At 45.7% G+C, this 14382-nt stretch overlaps 1 protein-coding gene across 7 annotated transcripts in view; it reads left to right on the top strand.

Annotated features, from left to right (window-relative positions):
- The window catches only part of CHFR (checkpoint with forkhead and ring finger domains), a 91622-nt gene that overhangs the window by 17590 nt on the left and 59650 nt on the right, over positions 1-14382 (top strand). For 5 of the 7 annotated variants that reach the window (XR_014785778.1, XM_084820147.1, XM_084820150.1 and 2 more), the window contains 7 exons: positions 1247-1409; positions 2046-2188; positions 6130-6249; positions 7553-7636; positions 9252-9322; positions 11023-11110; positions 11682-11789. Coding sequence is in view for 5 of the 7 variants with exons in the window: in XM_084820147.1 (XP_084676273.1) it covers positions 1247-1409; positions 2046-2188; positions 6130-6249; positions 7553-7636; positions 9252-9322; positions 11023-11110; positions 11682-11789 (777 nt within the window). In the remaining 2 variants the exon portion in view is untranslated. Of the gene's footprint in view, positions 1-1246; positions 1410-2045; positions 2189-6129; positions 6250-7552; positions 7637-9251; positions 9323-9672; positions 9855-11022; positions 11111-11681; positions 11790-14382 lie in introns of those variants that run through there. The other 2 variants (XR_014785779.1, XM_084820152.1) reach the window with 2 other exon arrangements.

The raw sequence follows: 14382 nt of genomic DNA on the forward strand, positions 1-14382 counted from the left end.
GGAGCTGGGGGTGGCGACAGCCGACAGGAAGCTCTGGCGTGGGCTGGTCCGCAAAGTCATGAAGAGTCGGAAGCGACTGAGCGAATAAACAACAAAATAAATTGGATGAATATGTGATTGTTTCAGCTACCCGTGCCTAGGCTTAGGTGTATGGCAGGGGTGCAGAACACCATGCATGCAGCCCCACTCTGACCCCCTGCCCCTACCCCTTTTCCTTGACCATCAGTCGTTTGTTGTTTTCCCAGCTTTTGCATGGGCTTTTTCCCGTACTTAAAGGTTGAAATGCCTCCCCTAAGGCCTAGTTACTGGCAGTAAGAGCTTTAAGTTACAGTCTGCTGGAATTTTTGGCATTTTGGCCCTGCCCGTTTTGCCCTACCCACTACTGGAATGTGGTCCCGCGAGAGCTCTTTGAAATGGAATTTGGCCCTCAGGCTGAAAGAGGTTCTGCACCCCTGATATATACCTCTCTCACCCATGTACCCCTGTTATAATATGGCTCCCAAAGCATATAAAGATGGACTGGCTGTTCACACAACATGCTAACCCACGTTCAGTGGTTGAGTGTGGGTTGTTTTGAACCATGGGTTGTTTGTTGAATCGTGGGTCAGCGTGTTGTCTGAACGTAGAGCCAGTGTGGTGTAGTGGCTAGAGTGTTGGACTGGGAGTCGGGAGATCCAGGTTCTAGTCCCCACTTGGCCATAGAAGCTCACTGAGTGACGTTGGGTCAGTCACAGACTCTCAGCCCAACCTGCCTCACAGGGTTGTTGTTGTGAGGATAAAATGGAGAGGAGGAGGATTATGTGTGCCGCCTTGGGTTCCTTAAGGAGGAAAAAAGGTGGGATAGAAATATAATAAATAAATAAAATAATGTAGCCAGGGTGGCCTGTTAACCATGCAGTTTGGCTTATTTTCTCGAACAAGCCTCCTTGAGAGCCCATGGTTTCTTGTTGGGTTGTTCAAGGTGGTTCACAAGCCACCCTGGCTGCATTCAGACAACACAATAACCCACCCAGCAGCAAATGTGCTGTGTTGGGACCATAGGCTAAACCACATTTCAACAAATAAGCCACAGTTCAAAACAACCCACATTGAGTGTGGGTTAGCATGTTGTGTGAACAGCCTCATAATCTAGAAAGCCTACTGGGTTCCTTTAAACTCTTCAATTTTATGAAACAAGCATGGTGACATTTAGAATGGTAACCTGTGCAGCCTCATCGAAATGGTAGCCAATTCTTTCTGTTTCTAGATAAGTGCCGTAATGAAGAGGATGTGCGAAACATGGATGCCCGGAACAAAATCACTCAAGACATGCTTCAGCCGAAGGTGCGAAGGTCGTTTTCAGATGAAGAAGGAAGTTCCGAAGATCTGCTAGAGCTGTCGGATGTCGATAGTGAATCCTCCGATATTAGGTGAATGTGGTAACTGCAGTGTGGAAACTGTATTCTTGCAACCAGGTTAACATCTCTGAATTCATCCCCTTTACTCACTCAGGAAACCACAATTTTCAGAAAGGATATAGCCTTGCACAAAATAATTGTATGTCCAGAAGAAAGCAGTGTGGACCAAGGGGCAGTGCTGGATTTGGACTAGGGAGATTTGGATTCAGACCTTTGCAATGCATGATATTGCTGGTGGTCTTGGAACTAAATCATGTGTCTTCCAGCTTAATTCCTTCCCTTCTGTAGAAATAGTGCATTTATGTGAACTACTTTGCTTATCAAAAGTGAACTCAAAATACTGTCCATAATTAAATGAAAGATCCAAGGAAGAGTGCATTTCTTGCATCCTGAATGTACCCACCTTAAACTAAACTGATATTTAGCTTAAACTGAAGCTGCTGCCCTATAGTTCAGGTGCGTTTGCCTTCATGCTGTGTTTCTGGGCTTCCCAGAAGTGTCTGGCTGGCCATGGGTGGAAATGGAATGCAGACCCTTTTCCCGCTGGGCTCTTGCACTGTCATGTGAGGCAACAGACCAATTTGGGATTGGCTTCACTTCAGCTTTTACACACGAGTTCCAGTGACCCAACTGTGTCCATCTTTTCAGTCAGCCATACATTGTGTGCCGACAGTGTCCGGGATATCGTCTGCAACCCGTTCAGCCACTTGCCTCGCCAGCCCAGGAGGGAGAAACAGAAGCAGTGCAAGCATTGGGGGATGCACCATCTACCTCTGCCAACTTTCCAACAGGTCAGTGTGGTGAAAGATTGCTTTCAGAGGAACCTGAGCTTTGCTTCCAACAAAACACTTCTCCAGTAGGTGTTCTGCCCTGTACCTTCAAGTGATCATAGAATCATAGAATAGTAGGGTTGGAAAGGGCCTACAAGGCCATCAAGTCCAACCCCCTGGTCAGTGATGTTCAAGTCACACCTGGACAGGCGAGGTTCAGTTGGGAGGAGCTTTGGTTAGCAAGTTAAGGGCTTGCTGGTTTTTGCACTACCAATCCTGACTGCATGCTTACTTGTTCTGGAGCTGCGGTTCTCCTAGCCAACAACTACATGTTTCAAATGTAGCTGTTGGGAGATCTTTAGTGTCAGTACATATGACCAAATACTGTCACAGTTATTAAGAACGTAAGAAGACAGTCCATCTAGTCCAAGGGTCCATCTAGTCTAGCTGTTCCCACAGTGGCCAACCAGCTGCCTATGGGAAACCCACAAGCAGGACATGAGTGCAGCAGCACTCCCCACCCATGTTCCCCAGCAATTGGTGTACATAGGCATACTACCTCTGGTACTGGACATAGCATATAGCCATCAGGACTAGTAACCATTGATAGCCTTTTCCTCCAGGAATTTGTCCAACTGCCTTTTAAAGCCATCCAAATTGGTGGCCATCAGTACGTCTTGTGGTAGCGAATTCCATAGTTTAAGTCTGTGCTGTGTGAAGAAGTCCCTCCTTTTCTCTGTCCTGAATCTCCCACCAATCAGCTTCATGGGAGGACCTTGGGTTCTAGTATTACGGGAGAGGGAGAAAAATGTCTCGCTGTCCAGTTTCTCCATGCCATGCATAATTTTGTACACCTCTATCATGTCTTCCCTTACTTGCGTTTTTCTAAGCTAAGCAATCCCAGCTGTTGTGACCTTCCTTCATAGGGGAGTTGCTCCAGCCCCTTGATCATTTCAGTTGCCCTTTTCTAGGGATGTACGAAAGTCACTTACCTGTAACGAAATTTGATTCGCAGTGGGGGGGAGGTGCTCCATCCCTCCCCCCTGAAATTCTGGCCGGGGGGGAGGCACTCCGTCCCTCCATCCCGAATCCTGGTTGGCTGGGCCGCAAATGGCAGCGGCTGTAGCTGCCGCTGTTTGCGTCCCTGCAGTCAGCTGTGATAGAATACGTAAATGTTTACGTAGCCTATCACGGCTGAGTAAAAAAAAACAAAACCGCGCGTACGCAAATGCCTAATTTGCGTTCCCCTTATTTTCGCCATAGTCTACATAAATGTTTACATAGACTAGACGTGCCAAAATAAGGAGTGCAAATGGTGGCGCCCATGGGCGCCGCCATTTGCGTACACGCGGTACATTTGCGTACACGCGGTACATACAAATTACGCGGTAATTTGCGTACACGCGGTTTTTTGTTTTGTTTTTTTACTCAGCCGTGATAGGCTATGTAAACATTTACGTAGCCTATCACGGTATTTTTAAAAAATCTAGGCTACGTCTAGATTTACATACATCTATGTAAATGTTTACATAGCCTATCACGTTTTGTTGTTGTTGTTTTTTACTGGAAATGGCAGTGGCGGCAGCCGGTCGGAAGACTGGCCGCCTCTGCCAAACCACCGTCAAACCGCCGCCGCCAGGAGGATTCGCCCAAGGTAAGTCCCGTCCGCGCGGGTTGCCATGTTGTCCAAACTCAGCACGGTGCACGGCAGGGGTGGTTTCTTACCCACGCCAAAATCCATGGCTTGTAGTAGGGGTTGTAGCATTGGTAAGAAGCCACCCCTGCTGTGCACTGCGCTGAGTTCAGACAACATGGCAACCCACGCTGCATCGTGGGTAATTATGCAGATCACACGCGGGGGAAGCCACGTCTGCACTCAGTCACCGTCTATGTATGTTAATACTTACAAACATCAAAATAAGAGAATGCAGACAGGGAAATCAGTTTTGTTGAGAAATCACCAATTTTTGTTATGTTTTGGAATGATAAAGTTCATTACAGGGTTTGTTGTTGTTGTTCAGTCGTGTCCGACTCTTCGTGACCCCATGGACCATAGCACGCCAGGCCTTCCTGTCCTGCGCTCTCTCCCGGAGCGTGCTCAAGTTCATATTCATTGCATCGGTGATGCTATCTCATCCTCTGCCGTCCCCTTCTCCTTTTGCCTTCAGTCTTTCCCAGCATCAGGGTCTTTTCCAGAGAGTTTCTCTTCGCATTAGGTGGCCAAAATATTTGAGCTTCAGCTTCAGTATCTGTCCTTCCAATGAGCAGTCAGGGTTGATTTCCTTTAGGATGGACTGATTTGACCTCCTTGTAGTCCAGGGGACTCGCAAGAGTCTTCTCCAGCACCACAGTTCGAAAGCATCAATTCTTCAGCGCTCAGCCTTCCTTATAGTCCAGCTCTCACAGCCATACATTACTACTGGGAAAACCATAGCTTTGATTAGACGGACCTTTGTCGGCAAGGTGATGTCTCTGCTTCTATGCTGTCTAGGTTTGCCATAGCTTTCCTCCCAAGGAGCAAGCGTCTTTTAATTTCATGGCTACAGTCACCGTCTGCGGTGATCTTGCAGTCCAAGAAAATACAATCTGTCACTGCTTCCATTTCTTCCCCTTCCATATGCCAGGAAGTGATGGGGCCAGATGCCATGATCTTTGTTTTTTTAATGTTGAGTTTCAAACCAGCTTTTGCACTCTCCTCTTTCACCCTCAAGAAGAGGCTCTTTAGATCCTCTTCGCTTTCTGCCGTTAGGGTGGTATCGTCTGCATATCGGAGGTTGTTGATAATTCTCCCGGCAATCTTAATTCCGACCTGTGAGTCATCCAACCCGGCGTTTCTCATGATGTACTCTGCATATAAGTTAAATAAGCAGGGCGACAATATGCAGCCTTGTCGTACTCGTTTCCCAATTTGGAACCAATCGGTTGTTCCATGTCCAGTTCTTACTGTTGCTTCTTGACCCTCGTACAGGTTTCTCAGGAGACAGGTAAGGTGGTCTGGTACTCCCATCACTTTAAGAATTTGCCAGAGTTTGTTGTGATCCACACAATCAAAGGCTTTAGCATAATCAATGAAGCAGAAATAGACGTTTTTCTGGAATTTTCTTGCTTTCTCCATGATCCAGCGAAAGTTGGCGATTTGATCTCTAGTTCCTCTGCCTCTTCGAAACCCCGCTTGTACTTCTGGTAGTTCTCGGTTCGCATACTGCTGAAGCCTAGCTTGTAGGATTTTGAGCATCACCTTGCTGGCATGTGAAATGAGCGCAATTGTGCGGTACTTTGAACACTCTTTGGCGTTGCCCTTCTTTGGAATTGTAATGTAAACTGACCTTTTCCAGTCTTGCGGCCACTGTTGAGTGTTCCAAATGTGTTGGCATATTGAGTGCAGCACTTTAACAGCATCATCTTTTAGGATATTAAATAGCTCAGCTGGAATACTGTCATCTCCATTAGCTCTGTTACAGGGTGCCACAATATAATTTATTGGGAATTCTGTGAAATGGAATGGGAGCAGAAACAGGTTGAAAATACGTGTATTTACATGCATATAAGCCCTGAATATTTGGAATAAGAGTGTAAAAATGTACGTTGTATAAGACTGATAGGATTTCATGAACTGTATCTATTATGAAGACCTTATAAATACATAAAATTCAGCTAGTCTTGCACTCTGCATGTACTCAGAAGCAATCTGTTCTTTAATTTTGCCTAGGATTGCAATTTTGCAATTCAGGTCTGCCTAAGGTTTCAGCATTGAAAATGGGTTTGGGAGCTAAGAGTCTCAAATCCTGAATATAATAATGATAATGATAATGGTGGTGGTGGTGGTGGTGTAGGGGTCTGAAGTCTGGAAAAAAAACTGGCTTATGTGTCCTTTGGGTCCAGTCCTTAAGATTCTGTGATGCTCGCTGTCTGACTCCTGTGATGCTCACCTTTTCTGTGTGTCTCTTTGTTTGCTTTCCTAGCTATCCAGGAGTATGTGTGTCCTTCTCAAGGAAGCCACGTGATATGCACTTGTTGTTTCCAGCCAATGCCGGACCGGAGAGCGGAGCGTGAACAGAATCCACATATCGCCCCTCAGCAATGTGAGCTAGCCATCCTTTCGTGGGATGCAAATTTCAGTTCATCCTTCTGCAAAAAGTGTTTTTCCTGATGGTTCCAAAGTTGGGTCTTACAATGCTGATACGGCTGCTGTGTTGGACATTTTTCACACGGGCTGTCAGAGTTAGGCTGGCAAAAGGTTGGGGAAGTTTCCGTGTGTTTTTTACTCTGTTTTCTTATATGCCCATTTTAATTTGTACCTGCCTGAGCCATTACAAGAGGACAGGCTATAATATATTTCACTAGATACCACCACCCACTTCCTTCTCCTTCACAGTGCAGTGCACGAATCCCTTTGGGATTCAGATGGTGGGTGGCTGTTCCTTGTGAATAAATCTACTTGAGGGGAGCTGGGGGAGCATGCAGTTTAAGGAACTGCAGACGGAAAGAGAGAGCTCTTCCTTTTCGCAAGTGATGCGTATTCCTTTGCAGGTGGGGGAAGGAATACAGTGTAGACTTCCATTCCTGTTCTGGATGGGTGCAGAACACTGCAATGCAACACCATCTCAGCAACTGAAGTGAGCTGTACTTCTCTGTGGTTAACAAGCCACCCTGCTGTAAGGCCTCAGGCCAGTAACCTGAGTAACCGGTAGTTTTAGAGAGACTTAGAGATCTGTAATGCCCTTTGCTTAAGCCCAATTCCCTTGCTAGGGGGCCTCTGAGCTAGTGAGATGAGTCAAAGGTCGATATCGCCACCTCAGCACATTCCATACTAACAAGCTGTGAACCATATATCTTATCAGGGCCGGGGAAGCGCCTGATAAGTGAGGTTATGTTTACACGTGTCTGCTGGGAAAGTTCTGATTGTTTCCCTTCTGACGTGGGGCTGTTGGTCTATGCTGGGAAAGTTGCAGATGAATGCTAATTAACGCTTGCTGCTGTCATGCTGCCTCACTGCTAACATGTATGGTATAAGACCCATTTTACCCTTTGGCTCTTGGTTCAGAGAAGCTGTCTGATCCAACCATTGGGTACGCCTGTGCGCTGTAAGTACTCAATAAAGACTCCTTGTAAGCAAACCTGGATCTGGCTTATCATTATCTCGGCACCTCTAAATCCTGGAAGCCCACTGCAGGGGCAAACACCTGCGGAAAACGTCCTGGGTTCAGACAACATGCTAACCCACAGTTCAACGAACAATCCACAGTTCAACAACAACCTGTACTCAACACTTGAGTGTGGGTTAACATGTTGTGTGAACAGCCCCGTAGAGGATTTGGGGTCCATTACTGCTTGGTATGCTCAGTGGCTGATGCCGCATTTCTTTCTCTTTCTCTATGTTCACAGGTACCATCTGCCTCCAACCCTTCTGCCATTTGTACTGGGGCTGCACCCGGGTGGCATGTTTTGGCTGCTTGGCACCATTCAGTGGTAGGGCGGAAGGATAATTGTTTTAAAGAGTCTTCTGCTGTTGGTGGGATTGTTTTTCAAAAACCCTTGAAAGAACTTGGGAGCACTGAACATTAGACACTAAAAGGATTTGGCTCCCAACTTAATATTAGCAAGCAAATAACATCTAATTCTAGTTAAGCTTATTTGGTGCATTCCTTGAGAAATGTAATGATCTGAAAAGTGTTTTCACACTACCTAAATTGCCCTTGGAATATTAAGAACATAAGAAGAGCCCTGCTGGATCAGACCAAGGGTCCATCTAGTCCACGATTCTGTTCACACAGTGGCCAACCAGCTGCCCACAGGAAACTCACAAGCAGGACATGAGTGCAACAGCACCCTCCCACCCATGTTCCCCAGCAACTGGTGTACATAGGCTCACCGCCACTGACATTGCCGCTGATACTGGAGGTACCATATAGGCATCAGGACTAGCAGCCGTTGATAGGCTTCTCCAAGAGTGTGTCTAAAGCTATCCAAATAGGTGGCCATTACTCTTCTAAAACATTTTTCCATTCCCCCGCCACTCAATAATGAATCCTCCTTCAGGCACACAGATAAAGTCAGCTCTTGACTTACCACAATGTCAACATTTATCGTTGGTATAAATATTATTTAACCAGTCCAGCAGCCTTCCCCAATGTGGTGGCCTCCAGCTGCCTTGAGTGCCGTTTTTCTTGGTAGAAAGACAGGATACAAATCAAATAAATAAAGGTCCTGTTTGAGACAGTAACCTTTTAATAGCCTATCCTATAAGAGAAGCCTGTGACTGCCCCTGCCCACCCCCACCCACCTGCAGAAGTTACTGGTTCAGACAAGTTATGCAGAAAGAGGCTCACCGCTGGGAGTGATACCTCCCTTCAGGTGGAGAAGAGCTGTGCAAGGGAGGCTGGAAGGAGGCGTTCCAGCAGTGTATGCTACATAGATCTTCTCTAAGCTGGAACATCAATTGGCAAATGGAGGCTTCTGTTCTACAAGCTGATGGAGGCTCATTAAAAGGCCTGAACCAAGCTAAATGTGCCCCACATCTAAGTCCAGCATATGCATTTCAAAACACAGGAGTCTCTGTAGCAGGGAGGTTTAAAGACATGGTGTGTTGAGAACTATAAATGAGATGCACCATTGTTCCCACTTAAAATGTTTCAGCTGTTTGTGCAGTCCAAACTCTATCTGACTATGCTAGAACAGAAGTGGGGCAGAAGATAGATTTCCCATTGTCGTGAGCTTCAACTCTTAGAAGCCCCTGCTAGCATGACCAATGGTCAGGAATGCTGAGAGTTGATGGCTAAATCATCTGGAGATCTACTTTCTACCTGCCCCTGTGCTAGAACCCAGGATCCCCCCCTGTGGACTTCAGTGTCTTCCTGTTCCCCCTCTGCCCGTCTTCTGCAGTAGGAAATTAACTTGTATAGGTGTCCAACCCTTAATATGGAAACTAATATTTCTTATTGCAATGAAACCGACTTCCAGTTCTATGAATTTGGGATTGTGACCTAAATATTTGAAAGCCCTTTTAAATGCAAAAGAAGATAAAATGCCTCTTGGGTTTTTCAGAGCAAAGATCATTTTCCTCCTCTCTTTTATTTCTTAACAGAAATAAACCTTGGTGACAAGTGTTTAGATGGAGTCCTGAATGGCAATAACTATGAATCAGATATTCTAAAGGTATATTTTGTTTTAAAAGACACCAGCTGAGAAAATATTAGGGCTGACATTGAGCGGAGTGGGGGACATGTTTTGAACTTTCATCCTCTGTGAAACACATACACGCCATCCTCTGTCTTAGCTATTGTTTAGAGGGGGCGGAGTTGCTGCTAAATTGGGTGACAATATTCTCCCATTCAGAGTGAGGGCAAGAAAGCATTGACATCATTCTGAATTGGCTTTTGGGATGACATCACGTAGCCAGATCTGACTAGCTGCATGATGGCATGACATCATCATACTGCTTTTGATCCCTGATTGGCTGTGATCGTCTCAGGAAGAAGCCTCTGTTATTGCTTTTTTTTTTAAAGGCATCAAAGCTGCAGATCTGGACAAAAGACATCTGCAAAATGGTTCTAGATAACCTGAAAAATATAAGCAAAGGAGTGTGACTCAAAATTTGGTGCAGCCACCAAAAATAGGAGAATGGGGCAGTCTTGACTACAATTCATGAAAAGAGCTGTACGTATTCTGTGTTTTTGCTACCACACCACACATTGATGAAATGAACACTGAGCACAGAATTGAGAAAGCTTTCTGAACTCTGGTTCCAAAGTTTTGTAGCCATTCCAGCTAAGAATATGATCTTTGAAATGCAAAAAATAACAGGTGAGAAAACTGGAGGAGGAGGTTTAGGGTATTCCATAGCCCCCTGCCCTTCCTTCCTGTTGTAAGCAGAAGCAGAATGAACTTGTCCAAAACTGTCAAATCTCTGCAAATTACCTTCATTTGCATGCTTCATGTTCTCTTGGTACAAAATGTGGGTTGCTGTGCCGATAGTACTCAGTCTTGGTTACTAGGGCAGGGGTAAGCAGCCCTCCATGGCCAACGGTCAGGGATTGTGGGGTTTGTAGGCCAGCACAACTGCAGGGCAGTGATTTGCCTACCCCTGTGCTTGGGGGGTCAACAGTATGATTAATGGAAAAAGGGGTTGTCTTTTTAAAAAATCTTGGACAAGGACAGTCGGAAAGCCTGTTTGAGATCTATGTGAATCTAGTGTCCAGGGCATTTACCACTTGTGCTTAAAAAAAAAAAAAGGTTCCTAGTCCTCATGGTTGCAACTTGGAAATGTGTGCGTGGTGTCTGTGGGCAACTCAGAAACCAGAGCTGGGTCAGCCAAAGCTTCTAATGGTCAAATGCATTGTTTCATGCCCTGCATGGCTCTGTATTTCCTTTCAGTTATTATTTTGTGATGTCACGCCAGTGGCGGTGGAGGCTGGTGGCTCTGATTGTGGTGGGGCTGTGAATCCGCTCTGGGTTTTGGTCAGAACCAGCCAGAACCTATCCCCCAAATAGGGCAGCACCTTGGAGAGCTCCTTTAGAGTTCTGGCTGGTTCGGATTAAAACCGAGAATGGGTCCACAGCCCCACCGAAATCAGAGCCACCAGCCTCTACTGGCTAGTGACTGTCTTAACCTCAGCCTCCAGGATTTCTGCAAATCTACAGTCCTCTCTATTTGGCCTGCACAATATGGCCTGGATGTCATTTAGCCATAACATCTCTACTTGTTTCCCCTAGGTTGCGGGTAGGGATCGGGAAGGGATCTATATAGCCTTTTATGGAGCGGAATAAATCCTAATGGTTTTCTTTGCGAGGAGGGTCAGAGGCATCACTGCACCTCTGCTTTGTGCTCTGATGACGCCGCTCTTCTCCTCTTTCAGGATTACCTGGCATCCAGGGGTTTGACATGGAAAAACATGTTAAATGAAAGTCTTCTAGCTCTTCAGAGAGGAGTTTTTATTTTACCAGGTAAACCTTGTTTCTTGTATCTGACTTCATTTCTAAAAGCATCCTTTCTGATTTGTGATTGTCTTAGTCCATAGACATCAACCCAGGACCCACTCTTAACATAATGTACAAGATGGCATGCACTTCTGTTTATTTTTTGGATCCATCTTTGTCTTTGTTTAAGCAGCCAGCAGTACCTCTAGGCTGCAATCCCACTTATCTTGGATTAAGCCCTGTTGAACTTAACAAGACTTATTTCTGAGTAGACATTTGTAGGACTGTGCAGTCTGGGTCATACAAAAGGGGACACTTCTTGCAGGTACAGATTCTCAGGCAAAGGTAAAAAGCTGTATCTGCTCAATTTCCCTCTTCTTCACAACTATTAGCAGTAAAGCTAATTTCTTATGATTTGATCAAGTCTCATTGTTTTTTCTCCTTTCTTCCTCTCTCATCTTACAAAATCTTTTTAAGAGCTAGGAGAAAGGGGCATAGCTCAGGAGTACAGCACCGGCCTTGCACGCATCCATACTCGGAGGCAATGTTGCCTTGTTGCCTTTTCATACTTGACCACCAGATTTTTCTTCCCCTCCAGATTACCGAATTACTGGAGAAACGGTGCTCTGTTACTGTTGTGGCCTCCGCAGCTTCCGAGAGCTTGCATATCAGTACAGGCAGAATATTCCGGGGGCTGAATTGCCAGGTATGAGGGGAAAAAAACATCTTTAGGCTTTAGACTAGAGCCTTAGTTGGTCACAATTCCAAAATTGTTTGGTTTTGTGTTGTCCGGGTTTTTTTTTAGTAAGGTATTTACAACTCTGTTTGTCCTGTACTCCTTAGTCTTCCATAGCAAGTGCATTTTGATTTTGTTTACACAAATTGCTGATGGTTATTCTTTTTTTTTAGCTGTGAATTAAAAAAAAAATTAAAACAGTTGTATTCCACCTTCAGTCCATATGCCAATACAGAATAAACAAGTAATTGATCTTAAAAACCTGATGCCAGATATTAAAATTGCAAAAGAGATGAAAAAACTAAAATTGTATCCTCTCCAAAAGTGCAGCTAACACAAATATTTTTTATTATTACTACTACTACTACTACTACTACTACAATTACTATTATCATCTCACCTTCCTGCTACATATGGCACTCAGGCAACATATAGATGTATGTCTCTATAGATGAATGGGGAATTTAGCAGCTACTCAGTTTAAATTTTAGGATGGAGCCTAACAATGTATGTGTACATAACGTTATTCCAGCAATTGCAGAACAACAAAGAGGCTGTAAACGTTTTAGGGAAAATGTTTTGTCTTGTCAACTGCCCAGAGAGCTTTGGCTAATGGACAGTATAGAAATTTAACTAATTAATAGCGGTGGGAGGATGCAGAGCACTGAAAGGTGTCCTGCAGGGCAGGTTAAAGAACCCATATAGCTTCCTTCCCATTTTGAGTTTTTGAGATGCCTCCTCTAGCCTTTTTGGTCTCATATACATAAGAGCTAGAAAGTAACACTTCCTTGTTAAAACTACATAATGTCCAATTCTGTAGTGACCACCAAAGTTCTGCTCTTTGCTTTCAGGTTTTGTCAATGCTGCTTGTCTTCACTGTTGTAGAGAGACCCTTTAAATCCAAAACCAAAGGACAAATAAAAAGAAACCCATAATACCACTCTCTCACACATGCGCACAAACACCGCCCCCCCCCCCCCCCCCGTTCGTGTTATTTCTATTCCAATGCTGTTAGCATTTCGGAGGAATGCATTTTTGTTTTGTTCTGGGGTTGCTTTGGGGGAGGGGGTGTACTTTTTTAAGATTCCAAACTGAAACTGTCCCTGTACTCATGTAATATGTGGACAGAGGTGGTCTCAAGTGTGGTGTTGGAGGAACCCAGGACGGTAGTTCTAGGTGACTTCAACTTCCACGCTGAGGCTGCCTCTGGAGCTCTAGCTCGGGACCTCATGACCTCCATGACATCTCTCAGTATGTCATTAGCCCAACACATGAAGCAAGGCACACCCTTGAGTTGGTTTTTGCTCCAAGCTGTGAAATGAATAATCTGAAAATGGGGGGGGGGGGGGTCCTAAGTAACCCCATTGTCATGGTCAGATTATTTCCTGCTGAGATTTGAACTCATGGCGTTGCTTCCCTCCTGCAGGGGTGGGGGACCCATTCGGATAGTCCTCCTCAGGAGACTGATGGAATCTGATGGATTTCTGAATGCCGTTGGGGATTTCCTAGTGGAGAAAGCTGGTGACCCAGCTGAGGCCCTAGGTTCACTGTGGAACAGTGAGATGTGGAGGGCCATCAACTCGATTGCACCTGAGTGCTCTCTCCGGTGCTGTGGAACCCGTTCTGCTCCCTGGTATACTGGGGAGCTATGGGCAATGAAACGAGCTGGATGTCTGCTAGAGTGCAATTGGCGCAAGTCTCAAAGCGAAGATGACCAAGCACACTCTAGAGCATGTAATCGTGCCTATTGTGTAGTGGTGTGGACAGCAAAGAAGGCTTACTTTGCTGCGTCCGTTGCGTCCTCAACGGCGTCCAGTGGAGCTCTATTGGGTGGTCTGGGGGCTGTTAATACTCTCCCCAGTGAATGGGGCCTTGGTCCTCTCAAGGACCCGCTGTGACCTTTTTGCATCACACTTTGAGGACAAAATTGCTTGTCTCCACAGCAAACGTGATGCTGCTGCTAGCGCACTTCCATTCGAGGTGTCTGACACCACCATCTGCCCAATTTTGTGGGATCAGTTCCCATTGTTGCAGCCTGATGACATGGACAAGGTTCTTGCAGCAATGTGACCAACCATGTGCCCTCTCGATCCTTGCCCTTCCTGGCTAATAAAAGCTAGCCGAGGGGGTATGACTAGGTGGGTCCAGGGTGTGGTAAATGCTTCCCTTCGGGAAGGGGTGGTCTCTGCTGCCCTTAAGGAGGCAGTAGTGCGACCACTCCTGAAGAAGCCCACTCTGGACCCAATGATATTAAACAACTACCACCCAGTTGCAGATACCCCTTTTTTAGGGAAGGTTCTGGAGAGCATAGTGGCGGAAGAACTGCAGGCACTCCTGGGGGGTACTGATTATCTAGACCCATTTGAATCTGGGCTTCATCCTGGTTACAGGACTGAATCAGCCTTGGTCACCCTGATGGGTGACCTTTATTGAGAGAGGGACGGGGGAGTGCAACCCTGTTTATTCTGCTCTATCTCTCATTGGCTGTTGATACCATTGACCATGGTATCCTCCTGGATCGACTCCATGGGATGGGTACTGGAGGCACTGTGCTACAGTGGTT

This window comes from Heloderma suspectum, chromosome 13, assembly GCF_057233095.1.
Source record: "Heloderma suspectum isolate Gila_16-S chromosome 13, 16-S_ref, whole genome shotgun sequence".
Classification (NCBI taxonomy): domain Eukaryota; kingdom Metazoa; phylum Chordata; class Lepidosauria; order Squamata; family Helodermatidae; genus Heloderma; species Heloderma suspectum.